This window comes from Phacochoerus africanus, chromosome 11, assembly GCF_016906955.1.
Source record: "Phacochoerus africanus isolate WHEZ1 chromosome 11, ROS_Pafr_v1, whole genome shotgun sequence".
Lineage (NCBI taxonomy): Eukaryota > Metazoa > Chordata > Mammalia > Artiodactyla > Suidae > Phacochoerus > Phacochoerus africanus.
In genome coordinates, this window is record NC_062554.1 from 60,570,331 (window position 1) to 60,594,234 (window position 23,904).

Here is a 23,904-nt window from a genome sequence, read left to right on the forward strand (position 1 = left end):
GTTACCTCCTGCAGTCACCCCAGGGCAGCGGATACACTTGTGTGTCTCAGGTTATCTTTGGCTTCTCTCATACCCATGTCAGGTCCATCTGCAAAGCCCAGGACCCAACACTGCCCTCTGCAGGTCTGCACCTTCGTCTGTCATCTTGGGCCTGGGCTATTGCAGGAGCCGCCTGCCCATGACTTGTTTGTTGTCAGCATAGGAAGTGAGCAATTCTTCTAAAAGGCGGGTTAGACCAAGTCCATCCTCTGCTCCGGGCCCTCCGACAGTCTCTTCTCACTCCTGGGCTGTAGGCTATGCCCTGGTCCCAGGGCCAGGGCACTTTGTGCCCCCAGCTTCCGTGCCCAGCCCTGCTCCCAGTCAGCTGCCCTTGGGGGCCGGTTTTCTAATGCTCTCCCACCCTGGAGAGGTCTTTTTCCGGAGGTCTTGCACCCAGGTCACTGCATAGACATGCAGAGGTCACCTGGCCAGGGAGGCCTTTCTGACTGGATGGGATAGGGTGCCAATGGCTCCCCAGCTGCACTGTCTCCCCCAGTGCACCCTGGGTTTGTTCATCTGGCTCTTCTCATGAAAAGGCTGCTCCCTGCAGGCTATGCCTTGGTTTCCACTGTCCTATGCCAGCGCCCAGAGCAAGGCCCATCCACCTGACTGATGCTGGCTGGATGGTTAAATAAATGTGAAAAAGTAAGGCAGGGCTGAGGAGGGTTAGGACTGTTAAAAACCATATTTGACTTTTAATTTCGAAACAAATTAAATACAGTTAAATTAAAACAGACCAGATGGCACAGCTGCCTGGGCTCCACCCTCCTGTCTCTGTCCTCTGGACTCTGAGCCCCCGTCTCACTCCATACGGTGGGAGCAGGGAACAGACTGGCTTTGGAAAATAAACTGCAGTCATGAACCCAGTTCTGATTCCTAACCAACTCATTCCCAACAAAGATGAAAGCTGCAGTCCACCAGGGTTATAATTATAAATAAATACACATGCAGCTAAGAGAGGGTATTAAGTGAAAACAAAAAGAAGTAGCATTTGCCCAAATAAAAAATTAAATAAAATAAAAAAGAGAGAGACTATCCCATTTTGTGGTTCATTATCAACTTCCTGAAAGTGAGCCCTGGGTTTTTGGCCAAGAGGGTGGCCCAAGTCCAGCCCATCTGACCTGGCGATCAGGGCTGGTCCTGGCAAATGAGACAGCAGAGGGCCTGGTGTAAATCCCACACTTGACAGAGGCCTGTGCCCGCCCACCCTCCTTTCCTGCCACCCATGCGGTTCCCAAATCGCCATGGGTGTGGGGCATCCTGCAAGCTGATTCAGGGCTCTAGGGATGTGATCCCATTGACGGTTTCCTGACTACGGTGGGGAGTTAAATCCGTTTCAAAATAGGCAGCCGATGCTATTTGTGAATGTTAGGTCGCTGGGCTGAGTCCCACCCACCACGCACGCACCCAGGAGTGGGTTCTCCCGGTCCTCAGATCTGTCCTGTGAGTTTAAGCGGAGTGGGGCTGTTAGCGGTTAAAAATAAACACCTCTTCAGAGGGCTCAGGCCCTTCCTCTGCCTCCACGAAGGAGGGAAATTGTGCTTCCAACAGTCAGGAGCATGAGGGGGAGACCAGTGGAGGAGCTGGCCCCATTGAAAGCCAGAGAAGCCTCTCCTCCTGGCCAAGGGCCGCTCTCTGTTCCTTCTCTGGGATGGAGGGGGCGGCTCGCTGTGAAGCTGGCTTGCTCTCTGTGTGCCCCGGTTTAGGAAGAAGTGAAGTTTTCTTTCCCACTTTGTGTGTAAATGGCATGATTTCCAAAGCAGCCATAAATCCCTCTGCTGATCCAAAGTTGTCCCCCTCCAGCCAGGGGCAGGGAGAAGCCCTGGGACCGCCTGGCCTCTTGGAGCCCCTGTGGTTTGTGGCTCTCACAGCTCTGGGTTGGGGGACTTCTGTCTCCCCATTCCCAGCCCAGGAGAGGGACCTGGAACCCAGTGCCGGGGGCGGGGGGGCCAGCGTGTGGACAGGGTCTAGTCCAGGTCAGCCCATGGCCCTGTGCTGGCCCAAGGGCCTGCCTCCTTTCCTGGGCTGGAAGAAGCAGGCTTGAGGGACAACGGCTGAGGGCTGGGAAAGGGGCTCTGCTCCACCACAAGGTGTGAGGAGGTGGGGAGCTGCGAGGGGGGTGCCTGCAAGCAGTCTGGTTCCCCTGACTAGGAGGCTGCCTGCTGGGAGCACAGACAGCTTGATGCTCTAGAAACAGGAGCCAGAGGAAATTGAGGGCTGCATCTCAGTGGAGCAGTGCATTCCTGACATGGGGTGAGGTTGGATGTGGGCTGCTCTCCATCTTCAGAAGTCCCTGGCCTGGTGTCCTGTGTGGTTGTGGAGCCCTGAGAAGGGAGCAGGGAGGCTTCGCTGGACCGCTGGGCCTTTCACCTCCCTCCCAGCACGGCATCACCCCGGGCTGGGGGGCCCACGTGTCCTGCAGGCCCTGCCAAGGCAGGAGGCTTGCTGGCTGGCCTGGTGCAGCCAGCAGCTGGGCCCCTGGCCATGCCAGATGGAACAGAACAGGTCCGGGGTTTCTGTGCTTTAGGGTCTCCGTCCTTTTGTCCTGGCCTCAGGCTGGGTTCTCTCTGAAGGCTGCAGAGTAGAAAGGAGGGTGGTGGCGAGTCCTTAGGAGGCTGCCTCGGAGGGACCACCAGCCATGTGGAGAGAAGGAGGCCAGGAGCAGGGTCTGAGAAGGAGGCTCCTGTGAAGGGGAGAGGAGGAAGGGTGAGGCAAGAGGAAGCCACTCAATCCTGGGCCCCCTGCTGGGTCACCCAGGGACTCTCAGAGCCCACCCTTAGTCCCTACTGAAAAGTGGTGGCGAGGGGTAGGGGAAACAGCCAAGGAGATTTCCAAGTTCAGGGGACAAGACAGGCAGACTGACACCCTGTGGTCCCTGGAGGGCAGGTGGCTGCCAACAGGATGCAGCTTGACCCCAGGGCCGGAAGATAGGTGTGTGTCCCACTATTTGAGCTCCTGCCTCCAATGAGATCACAGAGAAGCCCACAGAAAATTCCCAGCTTTGCCAATCACCTGGCCCAATTCACTCACTGAGCTTTTCTCAACATCATTCTTTTGCTTCTAAACTGTAGATAGATCCCATGACCTAAGTCAATGGATGGTTTTAAAGAATTGACTAAAATTGCAACACTTGTACAGGCCTTATTAGGTGCCAGAAACCGCTCCTGGTGCCCTCAGCAACCTATTTTGCAGATGAAGAAACTGAGACCAAGAGAAAGAAGGGTCAAACTGAGAAAAGTGGTAGCCTGGGAGCCGAGCCAGTCACTGGGTTCTTTGCTTTCACCACCTTTTAGGAGGAACCCACAGGGCACAGAGCCAGAGTTCCCTAAGGGGACAGGCTCGTGGCCAGAATAATGGTGGTGATAACAGTGAGCTGTTACGGTGCAGCACCTGGAAGGTGAGGCCTTCCAAGCAGCTGGTGGCAGAAGGACCCAGCCATGCGGGGGCACCTTGGCTCTTGTCGACTTCAGCATGCCCCGTCCTCTCCCTCCTGCCTTTGCCTGGACCTCCACGATGAAAGACCAGGAGGAGGAGTTCCCGTCGTGGCGCAGTGGTTAATGAATTCGACTGGGAACCATGAGGTTGCAGGTTCGATCCCTGGCCTTGCTCAGTGGGTTAAGGACCCGGCGTTGCTGTGAGCTGTGGTGTAGGTTGCAGATGCAGCTCGGATCCCACGTTGCTGTGGCTCTGGTGTAGGCCGGTGGCTATAGCTCTGATTTGACCCCTAGCCTGGGAACCTCCATATGCTATGGGAGCAGCCCTAGAAAAGGCAAAAAGACAAAAATAAATAAATAAATAAAGACCAGGAGAAAAGGACTTGGCTGATTTATTCTGTATCCAAAGTTGGGGTGGCCCACCCCCTGCGTCACCCGCCCTCGTCCCCTACCTGTTTCCTGGGGCTCAGATCTCCACCGTGGGGTCAGTGAAGCCTTTCTTCCCCTCGTTCACCAGCACCGGCTTCTCTGTCCTTGTGTGCCAGACCAGGATCTGTGTGTCCAGAGACACGAGATCACATGGGCAGGTCCCTGACCTTCCCCTGCAACTTCTGCCTGCCCCCACCCTCGCCCCCTTGCCGTTGTTCCAGCAAGATTTTTCTCCCCTCATTCTTGCTGTTTGTACATAGAATGCCTTCAAAATAGCTGTTGGAAACAAAATCTGCAGCTATGGAAATGAGACAAATGGGTCCCAAGATTTCCTTTTGCTTCTTAAGCTTCCCTGCATTTCTTCTGTTTTTCTTTTTTTTTTTTTTTCTTTTTTGGAGTTCCCTGGCCAGGGGTCAGATCTGGGTCGCAGTTTCAGCAATGCTGGATCCTTGAACCCACAGTGCCAGGCTGGGGATTGAACCTGCATCCTGGCGCTGCAGAGATGCCACCGATCCTGTTGCACTACAGCAGGAACTCCTTTTCCTGCATTTCTTGATGGGTATCTCCAGAAGCAGAGAGTTCTTCCAGGGCCTTCAACTCAGTGAAGGCCCTAGCTGGAGAAGAGCAAACTAGAAGCAGTGTGAGAGTGTACATATGCTTGCATGCAGGTGTACGTGTGCATATGCATGCCTGTGTGTCTCTGCATGTGTGTGCATGCATGGAGGTGTGTCTGGCAGGGAGGTCATGGAGCCCAGCTGCTTCGAGGTGAGGGAGAGCTGCAGTCCTGGGTTCTGCTCACTGGTTGCCCCTCCCCATTTCCCTATCTGCCTTCAGCGTGGCTGCCTGAGAGGTGATAAACTGCCATCCTGGGAGGCTGGTTCTTCTTCACAGGCTGCTTGGGGCCCCTATTTCCTTCTCCCGGATCTGCAGCGAGGGCTTGCCCAGGTCGGGAGAAGTTTGCATCACAGCTGTCAGTTATGCTGAGGGTCTTACCTTGGTGCAGTTTGCTGCCTTGGGTTCCAGGTCACTGAGGGTGACAAGTTCTCGGAGGAGGCTGCTTTCCTGGTAGCCTCCTTTCACACCACGCAGCTTGAAGTAGGCCTGGCTTCGCTGCAAAATGAGCCGCAGGTTGACTGCAAATCCTGCCATGTCTATTGCAAATGGCCGGTGGGGGTCGAACACCGTCTTCCAGCCGACCACCTTCCCTGCCCCATTGACCCGTGGGGCCTCGTACCGAAGGCCACCGACGAAGGCGACGGGCCACACAGACACCCTCCTGGTACTGCGCATCTATGGGGGAAAAGAGTCAGGACATCTGGGTGGGCATTGGAGTCAGGGTGCCTGGGCTGCTTAGGCCGGAGGCCTATCTCCACGGAAAGTGAAATCATCAGTTGACTCTGTGCAGCCAGGCCAGGGGATGAAGCCCAGCCCCACCTCCCATCCTGGTGGTGGGCATCTGTGGAGGAACCTGCCTGGGCAAGGCCACCTCTCTAACCAGCTGATACTCCTCACATGACCAGCTGCCTGCTTTGTCCCTTGCTGCAAAACCTCTGTCTTCCCACCTTAGAGTCTGAAATGACTCCTTCTCCTACAGTGCATGACTCCCAGACCCAGAGGATGCTCCAGGGGTCCAAAAGGACCGCCCCCGCCCACCCCATCGGAAGCCCTTGTTGAGAAAGTGCCCCAGCCAGGACCGTGGTCTGGGAGTCCCATCTGGCTGCTGCCAGGTTCTCCCGCCCTCGCCCATCTCCGCCCCGCACCTCCTCAAAAAGCTCCAGGCTGTATGTGTTGTCATCGTCCGCGAAGTACACGACCCCAGGCTGGCTGGAGTTGCGCGGGAAGGTCTCTCGAAGCCAGCGCAGCGCCAGGTTGCGCTGCATGGTGCCCCGCGGGATGCGCGGGTCCCGTGCGTCCCCGCGCAGCTTGTAGTTGCGGGGCGTCTCCACGTGCAAGTGCGTGTAGTTGAGGCCGGTGTCGCGCAGCAGACGCGCTGTCAGCGGCGTGCGGCGCGGTGCGTCTTCCACCACCAGCCAGTGCAAATTGGGCACGTGCAGCAGCGTGTTGGCCATGCGCGTCAGCTCCGCCTTCTGCACCGGGCGGCTGTAGGTAGGCGTCACCACGTGGATGGTGGGCAGTGTATCTGACCAGGGCGGGGGCCGCGTGTACACGTACTCAGTGCGCACCACTTCTACGATGTCGCGATCAGACATGCAGTATTCCCTTGGGTCCGCGCCGGGGGGAGCTTCGCGCCGGGGGTCACTTCCGTCATCTGCAGGTTAGAGAGGGTGATGTGGGTGGGCTCTGACTGCAGGCACTGGGGAGGACGGGTGGTCCCCCCGCCCTGGCTTGCCATCGCCCTCCTCCTATCCTCCCTTGGAAGGTCAGCCATCCTTGCCTGGAGCCATGTGGGCTGGAACTGACGGTCAAGGCTGCTTGCCTGACATGCTCCCTGGGGTTCTCCTAGTTCTGACTCCTAGATGAACAGAAATAATATCTTTCTCCTCACATTTGACAGCTCTGTAGCTATTTGAGAGTGGCTGGCCAAATTCCAAGATTGCATCCTCTGTTCCCAACTGTGTTGGGTTTTATATGACAAAGTGTCCTGCCCTTGCCACCTATGGACCCCTGGTCAGGCCAGAGAGGTCTGCACTGCCCACCCAGGGTGGGGCTTCAGAGCCCTGGGCATTGCTTCTCTCTGCTGTGCAGATGCTGCCGTGCCCAAGGGCAGTGATAATGCTTTTTGGCCACAGCACTGTGGACCCTGGAGCCTGATGTTAGCTCACCTGGATTTTTCACAAACCCTCGAGTCAAGTGGGGCTTACATAATCCAGCCTCCAAAACTTGGTGCAGAATTTGACACTTAACTGCATTTTGTTCTTGGGTGTTATTCATAGTTGACGAGATCATTCTGAATCCGGAACCTGTCGTTTTTGATTTTAGAGATTCCCACATTTGGGCAAAAGGACAGGGTGGAGACCTGTTTTAGCTCTTGTGTGGTTTGGTGTCAGTCTCCTAAGCTGTGCTTTCTGGACATGCTCTTTCAAACATCTGGGCCCTACCTGTCCCTGCACCCAGCCATGTGTGCCCACATGTCCCCAAGGAACCCCAGGAGGGGTGTGTGAAATCGAATAGTGGCCTGGCTGTTGCTGACACTCTCAGGCACAGAGAGCCCCTCCTTCCTTTTTTTTCCTTTTTTGCCCCCCACCCCCACGGTATATGGGGTTCCCAGGCCAGCAATCAGAGCTGAACCTCAGTTTTGACCCAAACCCACTGTGCTGGGCTGGGGATCCAACCCGCGTCCCAGCACTCCGAAGAAGCCCTCAATCCTGTTGCCCCACAGCGGGAACTCTGAGCCCCTCCTTCCTGAAGGCCCCCTGCCCCAGCTGGGGTAGCTCTAATGAGCCAGCCTTCTCCTACATCCTGGACATTCCCCCCCCCCCCCCACCATGGGCGATGCTAGCACAGGGAGAAATCAGTGCACCTGCATTTCTTGTTCTTAAAGATTCCCTTCTCTCCAAGGCTTGTCCTCCTGTTTGAACAACTCTGAGGCTCTCCATGCCCTCACACCATCTCAGCAGGAGGTGGCAATAGTCAGAAGATGGACTTAGGGATCCAGTTGCCTGGGCTCAGACCCTGCTCAGCTGTGTACTGACCATATGGGCTCGAGCAGGGTGCTTGGCTTCCGGTGCCTCAGTTTTAGGAACTGCAAAATGGAGCTAATAATTGCATCTACTCTATCGGGTTGCTATGCAGGTTAAAGTGCTCACTGTCATCTCCTCACGTGCAGAAGGAGGATGGTAAAGAGCTCTGTTCCTCGTGGCTTCCTGCAACTACAGAAAGGATGGAGTGGGCAATTACACTGCAGTCCCAGGAGGACGCCGTGAATCACCCAGCTGCCACTTCCCTCCTTCCCCTGGCTACTGTTGGCATGTGGGGGTGGATGCTGGGCTTTGAGGGGTACAGGGACACGCTTGGCTCTCAGGGATTTTGCACAGGCTAATGGCAAAGGGCACACAGTGGTAGTGGGAACCTGCCCTGGGCCGTGGGTGTCTGGATGCAGGTTTTAAAGGGGGCTTTCTGAAAGAGCTTTGGGTCCAACTGTGATAAGAGAAAAAGTTTGAGGAGAGGAGATTGTGACCAGGATATATGGTTTCGGAAATCAAGGCTGGGGAAGGAGTCTGAGAGCCATCCTGCCTCCCCTTTCTGCCACTGAAATCATCCCCAACAGGTGGGTCTATGCCCTGGAAGGTTCTCTGGTGGTTTGGCACTTGGCTGGGTCAGTGCTTTTGCCACCTTTGAGTCCTAAAGGCCTCCCTAACATCCTTGACTGCTGCCTCTGTTTAGTCCATCCTGGGTGCTTTGGGGAGACAGGGTGCCAAGGCCCCATCCTCAGGCAGGAGTGTTAGTGCTGAGCAAAACTGCCTGGCATCTCTGATCCCAGAGCTTTGCCAAGAATGGGGTCCATGTGGCATCATGTTCTTTTAGGGATGGTAGTGTTAATCCCTCTAGGATGATGTGTTGTAGGATGACAGTTTCAAAGTGAGAGATGCTGGAGTCCGGAGAAGGATGGGCGGTGAGGACTTAGCAATCTTCAGCTTGGCCCTTCACTGCGGAAGCCTCAGGACCCACCAGGCTGAGTAGGACCCAATGTGTAACTGCGTGGAGCAGCCCAGCTTCAGACTGCGGGTGTCGGCCCCTGCCTGCACCCAAATCGCTGATTCCCAGGCCTCACCTCTCTCCGTGGGATGGGCCTGGGCATCTCTGTGTTTCACGCACATTTCAGTGGGAGGAGGGCTTCCCCGGAGGCCCAAGTCTGTGTGTGTGTGTAGTGAGAGGAGGAAAGGAGGAAAGGCGGGGGGCTGGAGACTAAGAGTGAGGGGCAGGCCAGGTGGGGGCACATGGACAGCTTTGGGGTGCAGAGAACCCCAATGTGAGAGGGAAAAGCACTGCACTCGGAGCCAAGAGAAGCCAATTCTAACCCTGGTTTTTCCATTATTGCTTTGGGGCACCTGCCTCTGTCTATGCCTGTTTTCACCACAGGGGACTGGATCAGGGTTTCCTGAACAGGATGAGGAGACACTAACACACTTTCCCTGAAAGTTTTAAACACACCACAGGCCTAAAATCTGCCCACCCATCCCTCCCTGGGAGCAGGCCCATGAGCCTCTGTGCATGCCTGCCTGTGTGCGTGCATGTGTGCGTGCAGTTTCACCATTTGTCAGATCCCCAAAGCGGCTGACACTCCCCAAAGGCACAATCTCTGCCTGGACCATCCTACAGCTCCCCAGCTGTGGAGCAGATGAGAGGATTCCAGCAACCTTGGCCACGGTCATTCTCATTACCAAAGCCCAGGCCAGCCTGGGTGGGGCTCACCCTTGTGTGTGGCCAGCAGGGGTGCAATGGTGCTCTGGTGCCACACGGTGACTAGCAGCGTCCAGGGCAGTACGATGAGGACGATCGCAAGGATGTCCCGTCTCTTCGGCATCTCCAAGGCTGGCTGGGCCCACAGCTCCTCGTTACCTGAGCGACGGCAGCAGACGGCAGCAAGCACAGGGGAGAAAAGAACAGAAATGGGCTGGGCGGGCCAGGCATGGGAGAGCGGGTGGCTGAATGCTGGCCAGTAGGCCTCACCCCCGCTCACAACCCACCCATTGCCGAAGCAGGTCTGCGGAGTCTGGCCTGACCAGAGTCTGGAGGACTGCCGTCCGGGCGTGGTCAGGAGCCCTGTGGAGTGGACACCTGCAAGAAAGAGCAAAGAGGATGGCCAGAGACCTGGGTGGGACAGGCCCCAGCACGGTTGGGTGGGACACACAGTTTGCTGGTGCCTGGCTTCTGCCCACCAGCTGAGCACGGCTAGCTCTGACCCCACCGTCGCATGGCGGGTGCTGCCACTCAGGGTCAGCAGGATGTAATCTTCAGACACTCCTGCCTGCATTTAAGCCCAACTCACGGTTGTGCCTCAGTTTTCTCACCTATAAAATGGGCACCATCCGCACCTACTTCCGAAGGCTTCTGGGAATTAAATGAGGTAATACCCATGGGGCCCACCAGCTGGTGCCTGATGGACACAGTGAGCTCAGGACACATTAGTGGCTGTGACAGCCACAGACTTGTGCCTGATGGTTATTTCACAGCCTGGATTAAGGAGTCAGAGTTGGGGTGGGTCCTGGGAGAACATTCTTGGGAGGGCCCTGCATGGAGAGGACAGAGCCCGGCTGCTGTAGCTGGACGTCAGCTGGGAGAGGTGCCCCCGGTGGGGGCTGCCACATCCTAGGGAGACGGCAATGAAATGGCAGCAGCAGGGGCCCCAGGAGAGGTACCCTGCCTGGGGAAGAGTTCCCTTCCAGCCTGACTCTCTCATATAACAGGAGACAGGAGCCCCTTCTCCTGAGCACCGTGGACACTGTCACATCTCATTTTCTGCCTTCCTGTCACCTCTGTGCTGAGCACCTCTGCAAGGGGCAGCCGGAGTCCCAAGGGGAGGTGGGAGGGAGACATCCACCCCAGTGCCCAGCCCAGAGCACCAAGCCTCCCTCAGGCGAATGTGCGTCCTTCTCCAGCGGAGCCGAGGGCCAGGGCTGAGCAGGACTTGATTGCATTTTTGAGACAGTGCATCCCCCTCATCTTGTAGGGTCTGTCTCCCAGATGGCCTCATGCCTGGTGAAGAGCCATGTTGGGCTCCAGTGTCAGGCACCGTAGTTTCCTAGGTGGCCACCAGACCCTGCCAACCCTGTGCTCCACTACCTTGGAGGCAGACGGTGGACAGCAGGCCCTTGATCCTGTCCCCAGGGGAAGGGACGGCCCCCTGGGGTAAACAGTATGGGCACAGAGCAGCAAATAATCCTAGGGACGGTGCCTCCTTCACACTCCTCTGCCAGGGCCCCCTGCAGGTACCAGAGCCAGTGCCACACCCCAGGGCACCGTCTGGGGGGTCCTGCCCTGAGTGAGCTCACGCCATACCCCCTCCAGCCCCTACCCTGCTCCAAGGCTGTAGACAGGCTTCAAAAGGCTGAGTCCTGCTGCAGTTTGGCTGGGCCATCTCAGGCCCCATGAGAGGTACGAGGCGCTTCCAACAAGCCTAGCTGGGAGGTGTCCTCTGGTTCTGTGATCACCCTGGAGCTTTCCAGGCAACCTGGTCTCAGAGAGGCTCTAATTCAGAGTGGGAAAGCCACAGGTGGTGGGGTGAGCTTCACCCCTATTGCGCACATGCCCAGCCTGCCCCAGGCACTCAGGAAGCTGCCCCTCCCTTGGGTGCCTGGGCTACAGCTTTAGCAAGAAGGGCTGGTAGGAAGCACTCTCAGGGGCAGAGAAGCACTGGACACTCCACTTTCAGTCCTTGAGTCCACAGGTGCTGACCTCATCCCCCTCCCACTTGGAGTTCCCGAGGCTGTGAGGGTCAGTGTCTTGTCCAAGGCACAGCACGGGGTCATGGGTCTGGGCTGCATCAGGCGCCAGGGAAGGGAGGCCAGGCCCCAGAGCCCCTTCAATGCAATCCCCCTGCATTTCCCAGCACCTCCCTGGGGTGGGGTCGGGGAGATGCAGGAAAGGAGCCAGGGGTGGGGTGAAAGATAGGGAGGGAAGGGCTCCAGAGGGAGGCTCCAATCCCATCTTCTCTATCTGGTCAAAACATCTCTGAAAGGATGGGAGAGGGGAAGCAGAAAAGCTCTAAAAATAAACTTAGCCATAAACCCAGTTGTGCATTAATTACTCTCGAAGCCATTACGGCTTGAAAACCCCATAACTTTAATGGAGGCTATTATAAGCATAGCAGCAAAATCGTGGCGCTCATTACCAGGCGGTTATTAAGCAGCACAGGGAGAGCCCCCAGCCTTGGAGAGAGCCAGCTGGCCAGCAGGGGGCAGGTCTGTGGGAACTGGGGCTTGGGAGGACATAGAGTGGGCGGCAGGGATTGGGTTAGAGGAACTGCACCCACCTGCACCCAGAGGCCCCAGTCAGAGATGGCGCTGCAAGGACAGCCACTGGCCATGGCCCGCTGCTCTTGCCTGGCCCTGGAGGGGCAGCTCCGATCTGCCTGTGCTCTGGGCTTGAGCATCCACAGACCCCTTGGTGGACTCAGGCAGAAGAAGCAACTCAAAGATGGAGGAGGGGCGGCTACCCCCAGAAGCTGAGAGACCGGAGGGGGCGCAGCAGGGGAACGAGATGTTTGTGGGAAGGTCCCGCAGGCGAAGGCCAGCAAGGGGCAGTGTCCCCTGTGGCCGTGACTTCCCACTGGCCACTGCAGCGCGCATCTGTGACCAGCCTCCGCTGCCATCCATTCCTCAGCAAGCGCAGAGGTGGGGGCCCTTCCTCCATCCCGGGTGAGAGGAGGACACACACGAAGGCTGTACTGAGGGGCATGTGAGCTCAGTGGGTGACATCAGGGGATGCGAGAGGGGCTGGACCGTGCTCCGGCTGGCTTATCCTCCTCAGCCTCCATCCTCACTTCCAAACATGGGGCTGGGTTGGGAGCGCTCTAATGAAGGCCCAGTTCTGCTATTTTAGTCCCTTGAGGTTAGGGCTCCGTGAGGATGAAAAAATGCCCTGGGAAGGCACGGAGGTGGGACATTCAAGGCTAAAGTCAAAGCAAGAGGCCAGCATAACTGCTTTCCAAGGCACTCGGTCATGATTTAAGGCCAATTAGACCTGGAGATTGGCCATGTCTTGGAAGACCTACTTATTGGAATCTGCCTGTGAGTTTTACGGTGTCACGGGCTGTGCATGACAACTGGGGGTGTTTGGGGCCCAGTCATGCTAGAAAGGAGAGGCCGAGCCTGGGGAGGCAGGGCTGGGGTGAGGTGGGGCTGGATGATCCCAAAGGATGGAGAAGCTTCCTCCTGAGCCTGCAGGTGTTCAGGTGGAAATTGCATCCATGCCCAGCCCCTGGGCAAGAGGCTTGTTTACTTCCATTCAAGGAACATCAATTTAGCATCAGTGGTGGGCAAGGCTAGGCTGGATTCCAGGGCCACACAGCAGCGTGGTCGCAGGAGCGTAGGGTGAAGAATCCTTCCAGGTGATGATGTACCTGCCACACACATGTCCTCACTACTTCATCTGTGGTCCTCTCCTCCATCAAACACTGCTGGCCAGATCAGCAGTGCCCGCTGTGGACACAGAGCTGAGGCCTGGCCTGGGAAGCACTGCCTCTCAGACTCGACCCACCAGGCACAGAGCCTGCGGCCTCAGCACCGACATCTCTGAAGTGACCCAGGACCTTAGCGAGCAACCCAGGGCTGCATCCTTTAGAACTGTTACATTTCCCACCAATCCTCACCTAATTTAGGGAACCTGTTTCCTAGACTTGTCGCATGGAGTCTTTTGAGAGCATACAACATAGTTTTCAGACACAACAAAATTCTTTCTTTCCAGGTCATAACTCCTGGTTTATGTCATATTCTGTGATGATGAGAACAAGCAGGGCTGTTGAAAACAGGTTGGAAACAAACATTACAGACTCTCAGGGAGGATGCAGCTTGCTGGCCAGCAGAGGGGACGCAGCCCCCCCACCCCCGCCCCAGCCTCACGCCTGCCTGGGCACCGTTAGTGAACAGATGGAATGAAGGATGTTGGTCCTATGTGGGTGGAGGAGAGGCTGAGCAGGAGCTCCTGCTGTGACCGGGAGGAAGCCTGGGAGCCTGAGTCCCTGATGGCCCAGGCAGGTGTCAGGGCCCAGGGCCCAGGTCGGGCTAGAGGCTGCAGGAGGCAGGAGGAAGGGAAAGAAGACGGTGGCCGGGATGCTGGTCAGGGCTCCAGCTCCACCCTCCAACCCCAAACAGTCCCGAGAAAGCGAGGCTCCACTCTGCCCCTGAGATCCGTAGGAGCCCTAATGGGATCAAGGGATTAGTATTGATCCTGCTGCTGTTGTTCAGGAAAAGCCTGATGCTGGAGCTAATCAGGTCCCATCCAGTCAATCCACACTCCATTAACTGGCCCCAGGCCTTCGTCCCCGGCCACCCACACCCCCACCTGCCCTGCCTTCCAGCTACCAGCTAGCTCCACAGTGGGGGAGGAGGGCTCCCTCCTCGTCCCATCCCTGCAATACTCGCTGCCTCCACCTTGGAGAGAAGGGGGTCTCACAGTTCATTCCACCCTCGAGGAGGGCAGTGAAGTTCAGGGGGCTCCTGGCTGGGATCGCAGCTCACTTTTCATAAGGCCTCGTCCTCCAGGTCTCACAGCAGGGTGTGAGGGAGGCAGTGAGGTTTCATCCCCATTTTATATATGAGGAAGCGTAGGCTGGGAAGGGCTGCATGTTGGCCCAAGGTCCCCAAGTAAGCAAGCCACTCACACACAGGTGCCTGTGTATGCTGCTCCTGGCTCACTGGGCCTGGCCCTGCCTTCCCCTGCTGGCCCAGCCGAACACCCAGGAAAGGGCTCCCCACCCAGCTTTCACAGTGGAGGCAGGCGAGGCTCAGCCCTGGGGTGGGGGGTGGGGGGCCTGCCCCTGTCCTGGCCATCGCTGCCCTGCCAGCAAGAGGGCTGGTGTGGACCCCAGGCCTCATGCCATTTCATTCCTCTTGACAGGAGACCAGGCCCCGGGCTGGGGCAGGAGAATGCGTCAGCTCAGCTCAGGCTGGTGCAAACCACACGGAACAGCTTTGGTTTTCTTCCGGCCCAAAGAGTCAGAAAATACAGCTCATCAGTTGCCTGTTTGAGGTGGTCCCCTCATTTTCTTTCTGTTTTTTTCAGATTAGGTTTGGATTCTGGTTCAGAAGAGTGAAAATGGAGGTCTGGCCATTGTGTGGCCACCTGCTTCATTGCAGGAATTTGAACAGAATAAACTACTGATCCCAGCGGGTTTTTACTGAAGTTCCCAAATCGCCAGGCGTGGTCATCAGATAGAAGAGCATCTCCTCGCCCCGCAGCCTCCATGCTGAGGGTTTTGCTTGGGGGATTCCTGCTGGCTGACCTGTGACTCAGCTCAAGGTGGGGACACAGACCGATGGAGAATTGGACAGTGGACAGTGGTCCACCAGGCTGAGCAGCAACCCTGTGAAGAGCCACACGTGGAAGGTCTTGGGGCAGTGGCTCAGGGTGGGTGGGGAAGGTGCTCAGCAGGGAGATGCTGCAGGAGCACTTGGGCAGGGAGCAGCAGGCTATGGTCCTTCCCTGAGTGATGGGGAAGTAGGGTGGGGCAGGCCTGGCTCTGCCGCCTGCCATCTGTGAGACTGGGGATTGGTCCCCGCGCAGAATCCAGCTTCTGGCCCTTGGCTCCCCTTGGGGTCAGGAGGAGGTTTGGTCTTGGCAGGAGCCCCCTCCCCCAACCTCATGTCCCCACCGCCCCACTGTCTCTCCATCCTTGCCCCCTTCTCAGAACCAAGCCAGCTTGGGAAGGAAAGTCACCACTCCCAAGAAGAGGGCACTGGTATTCTCCTGCCATCCAGCCGGTGGTCATGTGCTCACAGCTTGAACGACCCAGTTCTCTCCTGTCTCCAGCTTCCGTGGTCAGGAGCCCAGACTGGCACGCAGGGTCCTCTAAGCAGGGTCTTCCAGGCTGGGCTGCATTCGCCCCTGGAGAGCTGACTGGGTTGCACCTGCATCCATGCTCGGGATCCAGCAGAGACCATTGCCTCGTGGCCACAGTGCTGTGGGCAGTGAAGCCTGTGGCTGTTAGCTGGGGCTGCCCTCAGCCCTCTGCCTCGTGCTCTTGTCCAACACGGCCACCTATGCCCTCAGGCCACCAGGGAGGGTGTCTGGAGAAATTCTAATAGGATAGGTCCTCCAGAATACAATGTGATCGCGAGACACATGTGACGGCCTATCACCTTAGCCACATTCTGTTGGTCAAAGGCTTGTCACAGGCACCTCCACACTCGAAGATGTGAACAGCAGGAGTCAGGGGTCACGGGGCCACCTTAGGGTCTGTCCAGTACAGCAAGGAGGCCAGGTCACCTCCTGACCTCAACTCCTGTCTGGTCCCACAGCTGGCACACCCCAGGGTGATGGTGGGTCCAACTCACAGGCCTGGCCCTGTCCCCGCATTCCTGCCTTCTGAGTGGCCCACAGAGAAGTGGCTTTTGGGGAGCGTCCGGGCCCAGGGCTTCTCCTCCTCCTCCTCTGTGTGAACTCAGCAAGGTGACCCCCTGAGCCTTGATTCTCCATTTGCCAAATAGGAATAAGATAGTGCTTCCCTTCTAGGTTTTAGAGTGATTAGAAAAATCAGTGTAAACTGTCTGGCACATGGTTGGTGCCAGCAAACAGGAGCCATTGCAGCTGCCCATCCTGTGGCCCTGGGAAGGGCCAGGAGTGGGGGGCTCGGATGGAAGCTGCAGACCCTAAGGGAGGAGCTGGTGAGGAGGAGGGCAGCGACATCAGAGGGTCTCAGGGCTCCCCGTGGACTCACCCTGGGCCTATCTGGCCTCAATCCCCACCTCCAGCCTGGAGCTGCTTTGCCTCTGCTGTTGTCTGGGATATTCCACTGAGGCCTTAACACAGCTGAGATCCCACCATTGTCCTTCTTCTAGAGTCAGGTGCCTTCGTCCTCCTCTGCCGCAGCTGCCAACACAAAATCCCAGGGCTCTTCCCACTGTTCCCCTGCATCTGTCTGGCCAACCCTGATGCTGGTCCCAGCCTGTTCTTTCCTCCTGCTGAGATCTGTCCACAGAGTCCATCCCACTGCCTGGCACACCTGACCTGCTCTCATCAAGACCTTCTTATTTAAAAAAATAATAATAATAACAGCCTCACCCAAAGCATGTGCAAGTTCCCAAGCCAGGGACTGAATCTGAGCCACAGCTGTGACCTACGTCAGGTGAGGACCTAGCCTGCACCTCTGCAGTGACCCAAGCTGTTGCAGTCAGATCCTTAACCCCCTGTGCCTCCATGGGAACTCATCAAGACCGTCCATATCCTCCTCCCTGGCAGCCAAGGTGCTTGGCCGTGTGGGCACACCCACCATTCTAACCAACTGCATCCTCTCTGCCTCCCTTCTACCTTCTGCCCACAGCCATCCCTGACCCCACACCCAGATCGGCACTTCGCTCCCTGCAGTGCTCGTGAGAGCTCTGGAAGCCAGTTGACCAGAGACCAGCCTTGGTCCATCCAGACAGTAATTCGCCACCACACCCTGCCCCCGCCACCTGCTGAGGTCTGGGGCAGTTTCTGGGCAGAGGTCTCCATGCAGAGTCTAGAGGCTCAAAGAGCAAGCCAGCATCCCTTCATTTCCTTCCTCCTGTGGCCTCTGACCCCTGCTGTCCCCTTTGCTAGGCATCTGCTTTTGCCCAATGTGGGGGGCCTGTGTATCCCCGGGTCTGCTGGCAGGGACCCTGTGACAGCTCTCCAGGACCCTGAGCTGTTTCCAGGGAAGAAAGCACTGGGGTAACAGCACCACGCCCCGGCCTCAAGCCTGAGGGAGGAGTCAGTGCTCTGACAACTCTGGAGACCTGGAGACAGAGAAGAGCTGGCTGACGACTGACCACCCAAAATCCTCAGTCCTGCCCCAAGTGCCTGTCAGGAGTCCTAGGTCCCTCCCCCGGCTATCAGTTGCCCCTACTGCCTGGATGAGAGACAGCTAAAGGGGTGTGGGGCCCCAGCCTGAGAAAGCCTGAGAGCCCCAGCGGGCAGCCTGTGCTCCACCCCCCTGCCCCCTGAGAAGGTCCATAAATCTCAGTCCCCAGACGGTAGATCCTGCTGACACTATCTGTACATTTGGCAGCCAGTGCACACAGGGCCAGCAGCAGGGTAGCAGAACGGCCAAGCCCCAAGCTGAGACAGGGCTGAGCAGGTTTCCCCACACACAGGGGCTCAGCAGGACTCCTGCCCCAGGGGCAAGCTCTGCAAGGAAGGGGCAGATTTCTCTCCCCCGGGGGAGGGCGGGTTGCTGTGGAGCAGGGCACCCACCTGGGACCTTTGCTAGGAATGCTCCTCTCACGATTGAGCTCCTGCTCCACCTCTGGGCCAGACCTGGCTTGCCCCCTGCCTGGGGACTGTCACACGGGTTGGGTGCTGAGCAGTCAACACTGGACGGTCAGGGGAGCAACCAGAACCCAAACAGACACCATTCTCCCCAAGTAAAGCTAGGGTCCTTCCTTCCTGCTCCCCCCAGGGCCAAGTACTCAGCCCAGAGGGGTCTGTGGGGGGGGGCACACCCAGAGTGCCCTGGGGGAAGGGCAGTGGGGAGACACCTCTGAGGAGCATCTCTGCACCATGATCTGGCATCAAACGACTGGGCAGACAAAAAGCATCCACAGAGAGCACCCTTGCTCCAACACGGTGACCCCAGAGGCTGTGGCACTCAGGGAGGGGCAGGCACAGCAGGACCAACCCATGTGACACACAGAAGCGAGCTAAGTTGTCAGATTCACAGACAGAAAGTAGAGACTGGGATGCCAGGGCTGGGTGGAGGGATTGTTTAGGGGATACAGAGTTTCCAGTTTGCAGATGAAGAAGTTCAGGAGAAGAAAGGCTGTGCCACAAGATGAATGTACTTAATGCCACTGAGCACTTAACAGCAGTTAAGACAGTACATTTTAATTCCACGTCACATGGTAATTTTCTCTTTCTTTCTTTCTCTCTCGCTCCCTCTCTCTCTCTCTCTCTTTCTTTCCTTCTTTCTTTCTTTTTTGCTTTTCAGGGCCGCACCCGCAGCATATGGAAGTTCCCAGGTTAGGAGTCGAATCAGAGCTGCAGCTGCCAGCCTACCTACCCACAGCCACAGCAACACAGGATGTGAGCTGTGTCTGGGACCTACACCACAGCTCCCAGCAATGCCAGATCCTTAACCCACTGAGTGAGGCCAAGGATCAAACCCGAATCCTCAAGGATACTAGTCGGATTCGTTTCTGCTGTGCCACAATGGGAACCCCCCAGTAATTTTCTTTATCACAAAAAAAGAACCTACCATCCAGGTGTGGTTAGATGGGTCAGCAATGACACACCTGGATACTGGGGGACATAAAAGGGCTTTCCCTGCAGTGGGGCTGGGTGGACACCTGTGTGTGGTCCCAGCGCATGCACCTTCCTGCTAGTAGTCACCTGGGAGCATCATCATGAGGAAACATGCACAGGGCAGGCCTGGGGGATGCACCCTTAAAGGTTCTAGATGAGCCCCTAGGAATGGGCCAGATGTGGCCATGGCTGGAGGACAGCCTTCACACATGCATGCATACATGCACACACGCATGTGCACTCACACGTGCATACATGCACACAGGCATGCACACACACGCATGTGCACTCATGTGATGCATGCACACACACATTCATGCATGCACCCCCACACCCCCACACAGAGCAGCCTCTGTGCGAGGAGGGGTGGAGACTAGGGGTAGTGGGGACACTTGTTCCCAGAAGATTTATGGTACAGAGAGAAAGTGAGTATTGGCAGGTGATGAGTTAGGCAAGTAATACTTCAGCTTTAGGTCAGCAGCTTTCTGAGGGAAAAATAAAATAAAATAGCCTGCTCAGAGGCTGGATGGCAACCTGAGCAGAGCTAGGATCCTGGGGCCCGACCAGCAGTCCTGCCAGAGCTGACCCTGCTCCGTGCTGTGCAAGAATGGGCGTGGCACTAAATACCCAGGAAGGGGAGCCTCCTGAGGACTCCAGGAGCCTGGTGTGGTCTGCTTCACTGGTGGCAACGGCACCTCCAGGGACGCAACCTAACACCTTTATGTCATGCTTACTTCCAAGGGTGTTGGGACAGTGGTTGGTGGGGGGAGTCTGGATTTCCTCAGGCTGCAAAGCCCACCTGGGGAACCCCAATCAGATCCAGGGCTTTGGGTCTGGACAAGCTGAGTTGGGAGCCCCAGATCCTGTCTCAAGCCATCCAGGGCCCCGACGGGTCATCCAGCCTGCCAATTTCCAGCCTGACCTCATTCCTTCGGTCAGAGTGTGCGTGAACACACTATGCAGGCTGGATGATTCATGATTCACTGGTTTAATTAAAGTTTCATATGTATTTTTAATGCACTGCCTGTGGCCTGAACCAGCTGACCTTCCCTAGGGCCCTGTCAGGATAGTTTAGGTGGGTCCTTCTGGGCCAGTTGTCACAGGAGGAGACGGAAGGCCCATCCTAGCTATTGCTGAAAGGGGCCCAGGTTTCAGTGTAGGCCTCTTACCCCGAGCCTATGGCCTCACTGCCTGTCTCTGATCTATAAGAGCACAGGGGGCCTGAGAGAGAGAGGGGCAGGTGTTGGGAGGTGTCGGTCACAGTCTGGGACAAGGCAGCAAAATGCTGTGTGACCTGAAACAGGAGTGGAACCTCTCTGGGCACTGACTTCCTTATCTATGGAAAGAAGGAAGCAACCTCCAGCTACTGAATCCTAATTCTAGGCCAGATCATCTGTTGGGACCACTGCTAGTTCAAGGCAATAGATGTGAATTTTTGTTCCCCAGACCCATGCCTTTTTTTTGGCTGGTGGGCCTGCTGTTCCTGGGGCATCTGTGAAGGAGAGCTCACCAAGCAAAGCCGTGTAAGCTGGCTGGGATATCTGAGTTCACACGCTTCACATGCCTCTCATTTGAGATGAGGAGATGAAGCTCCTGAGAGCCTGTCACCCAGTGAGCAGCTGACACAGCTGGGCCTGGAACCAGGCTCAGCCAGCTGACCACTGATCACATCCGGCCAAATGTCCTTCTCCCTCTGCTGGGCTGGAGTGGCCTCCTAGTGCCCCTTCCCTCAGGACCAGGGCTTGTTATTCATTTAGTTAACCTTTCATCTAACAAACACTTATGGAGCAGTCTACTTTGTGCCAGGCATGCCAAGGGTTCAGCAGCTCCGAGCCCATCCCCACCCAGCTCCCAGCCCGTCCCCACCCAGCAAGATGGTGGCAGAGGCCAGAACTTCATTTGCTCCTTTAATTTGAGCAAATGTGAGCGCTGAGGAAATGCCCTTTAGTGGGAGCTGCATCCTTGGTGTATAAGGCAGTGTTCCCTTGCAAAGACAGACACACGCCCCACCACATTTTCTGTCCTAGGGAGAGTAGGACAGGGCTTAATTACCTGCCACATTCCCATCACAAGTGAGGAAACTGAGGCTCCGGGCAGGTGGAAGATGGAAGCAAGGCCACATGTTGGGTGCTGAGAGGACAACCCTGTCCCCTCGGCATGCCTGGCACAAAGTAGACTGCTCCATAAGTGTTTGTTAGATGAAAGGTTAACTAAATGAATAACAAGAAAATTGCTAAGCAAAGAACTTACTATTCAAATTCCTAGTAACATGATTAACTATAATTCTCAATCCTGCCTCGCTAATAATAATTGGGGATGATAATAATTCCATTATCATCCCCACTTAGAGGCGAGAAATATGAGGCACAGAGAGGTTAAGCAATGGTCCCAGGCCGCAGAGCTGGGATTTGTGTCCAGAGTCCATGCTCTCAGCACCTCGCAGAGCTCTCTGTGTAGAGTCCAGGACAGCACTTGCCAGGAGAACCTGGTGATGCTGGGGATGTTCTGTATTAGCACCCTTCAGGATGGTGGCCACGAGCCACATGTGCTACTGAGATCTTGAAATGTGGCTGGTGTGGTTTGTGACTGCCCACTGGGGAGGGAGAGCAGCCCACCCGACGTCCAGCAGTGGGCTCACAGGGCTGCTGAGTGATGGTTCAATGAACAGCCCAGAGTCTTGAACCTCAAGAGACTCGCAGCCTCAGAGGCCACATTGTTCTACTTCTTCACACGGAAGGAAGTGAGATAGAGTGGAGTGAGGGAGAGGGGACTGCAGGGACCCAGGCTCATGCAGCAGTCAGCGAGGACCCACAGGCCAGGTCCCCTTCTCATATCCACGCCCATGCCCTCCAGTCCCTGTTCCTCCTGATCCTCCCTCCCTTCCTTCATGAAGCAATAATAGTGGCTCATGTCTCCCAATTGCAGGACGGGAGAAGCCCTGTCATGGCCCTAACACTGCAGGCTAGGTTTATCCCCCAATCCAGCCAACTCTTGGTGGTCCAGACTGAGACCCCTCACTTTTGCGCCAATCGATGACAAAGCCCTCATCCCTGCCGGGTGCTCAGCTGGGAGGCTGCTGCCCTGCTGTCAGCTGGTGTGCTCAGGGAGCAAAGACTCATTTTAATATTGGCTGGAGCTAAACCTCATTAGAAAAGTAAATTTGCTGTGGCTGAAAAAAAAAAAAAAAAAAAGCAACCCACACAATCCTTCTTTCCATAGCTAAATAGAAAACCTGATCTGATTTTGGATTGTTTGATGCTTTATGTTCCTGGCACTGACCCAGAGCCTGGAACACAGTAGGTGCTCAGTGAATGTGTGCAGAAATAGGATGTTGATTCATCTCTGCCCGCCGTGCCATCTTCCAGCATGGATACCAAGAGACCACCAGTCTGGCGTTCTTGTCAGTTGCATGGATTTTTTTTGAACAACCACCACTGTCTGGTAAGTGCAGTGATCACACTGACCACTGATTAGACAAGGAAACCACGTTGCTGCTGTTCTTCGGCAAGGGGACACTGAATGTGTCTTAAAACAGAGGACTCCGCAGGGGAGTCTGATGGGAGAGATGGCAACAACGCCAGTGTGACTGGCCCTGGGGTTGGCCAGAGAATTGCCACTCCAAATTCTAGAGCCATCCAGGTCTGGGAGGATGTGGGGAGCAGAGCAAATACACACTGTACAGTAACATCCATCGAGCACTTTACCTACAAACAGCCTGGCAGAAGAGGGGCCCTGGGTTTACAAGCCTTCGGGAAATCAGGTTTGGAGGGCTCAGCTTTTCCCCAAGTCCACCCAGCTGGTCACAGACGGACCGACGCAGCCCTGGCCTGGCTGACATGTGCCTTGCATGGCACCACCTCCTCTCCCCCACCCCATGCTCTCCCCAGGGTCCCCAAAGGCTGCTGGCCTGAAGGCCTGGGGGTTCAGGAAGGACGTTTTCCTTGTCCTTTCCCTCAGGTGCCAGGGAAGGTCCACGCCCTTCCCTTCCCCAGCCCACTGTACCCCAGGGCCAAGAAGGGTGTGGGGTAGGCGTCTGGAGATTGAGAAAGCCCTCAGCACGGGAGGATGGGCCCAGGGAAGAAGTTTCCCCAGAGCAACCCTGATCTCACAGCCTGTCCCCTCTCTGCCTTTGGGCCTCCCTCTGAACCCCACATTCGTCCTCAGGAAGCTGTCCCCAGCTCCACTGAGGGCCTCTTGCTGTGGCCAATGGCTGCCGCCACAGGGCATCTGGAAGGAGGCCCGGGGGGGCGGCTCCACTGCACGGCTGGGCTCCTGGTCCTCCGCTCTGTGAGCCGCCTCTGTGTCTTTGTCTGCTGTCTCTCGCGCTGCTCGGTCTGCCTCAGACTCAAAGCTTCCCTCACTTCCCGAGCCGTGCCTCTCTCCCTGCTCCGGTTCTCAGCAGAGGAGAGCTCTCAGACACCTCTTCAGGCCAAGCTGAACCAACATGCTCCCTGATCCTAGAGCCTGGCTCCTGCACCCTCCCTCTTGCAAAGCTTCTGCCCTGTCTTATCACCCTGTGCTCATGACCAGAGAAGTACAGACAACTGGGTCCCCTCACCCCTCAAAACTATGGTGGCAAAATCCAGGTCTGTCCAGAGGCCCAAGGCAGGGAACAGGGCTAGCCACACCAGCATCTTCCCATGGAGCCCTGGTTCTCTGCCTTTCTCTGCTCAGTGATTTACCTGCTTCAGGTGGAGCAGTCAGTGCCTGCTCATCCAGAAGCCTCTGTACACATATTCAACCCACAGCTCATGAGTCTCCAACATGCCCCTAAGAGAGAGGGATGTCCAAGCATCCACAGGTCAGGTATAGAAACCAGCACAGCAAGCCGCTCAGCACTGCTGCTAAACGGGGTACAAATCCATCAGCCCTCCCTGTTCTGTGACCTGGGCAAGCCTTCCTGTTCCCACCCAAAGGGGTGCAGGGGTATAGCATGCAGCTCCAGAACCTGTGGGGGGCTAAGAACAGACTGGGCAGTCTCTCTGAGGGTCCCACAGGGAGGGTCTTTGTTTCATATGCAGGAAGGTGGGACTTGATGTTTGGTTCAGCAAGGCCTCAGCTAAGCAGGTTTGGGAGGACATGTCTTGATCTCTGGGTGGAGGAAGGGAGATAAGAGGAGCAG

General features: G+C 56.5%; 1 protein-coding gene across 1 annotated transcript; it reads right to left on the reverse strand.

Moving 5' to 3' along the window:
- Positions 1 to 709: 709 nt before the first annotated feature.
- B3GAT1 (beta-1,3-glucuronyltransferase 1) lies at positions 710 to 9,686 on the reverse strand. The gene is made up of 6 exons (XM_047752562.1): positions 9,551 to 9,686; positions 9,276 to 9,422; positions 5,663 to 6,171; positions 4,896 to 5,192; positions 3,926 to 4,026; positions 710 to 2,722 (listed from the first exon to the last, which is right to left on the reverse strand). The coding sequence occupies exons 1-5, from the start codon at positions 9,552 to 9,554 to the stop codon at positions 3,940 to 3,942; spliced, it is 1,044 nt and encodes a 347-aa protein (XP_047608518.1). The 5' UTR covers positions 9,555 to 9,686; the 3' UTR covers positions 710 to 2,722; positions 3,926 to 3,939.
- Between the last annotated feature and the right edge of the window lie 14,218 nt (positions 9,687 to 23,904).

Bases quoted from the DNA above. Each gene is read 5' to 3' on its own strand.
- B3GAT1 (XM_047752562.1), bottom strand. The intron at 6,172-9,275 runs GTGAGCCCCACC...TCTAACCTGCAG, and splicing joins CCTGCTGGCCACACACAAGG to ATGACGGAAGTGACCCCCGG. The intron at 5,193-5,662 runs GTGCGGGGCGGA...TTTCCCCCATAG, and splicing joins GCCTGGAGCTTTTTGAGGAG to ATGCGCAGTACCAGGAGGGT.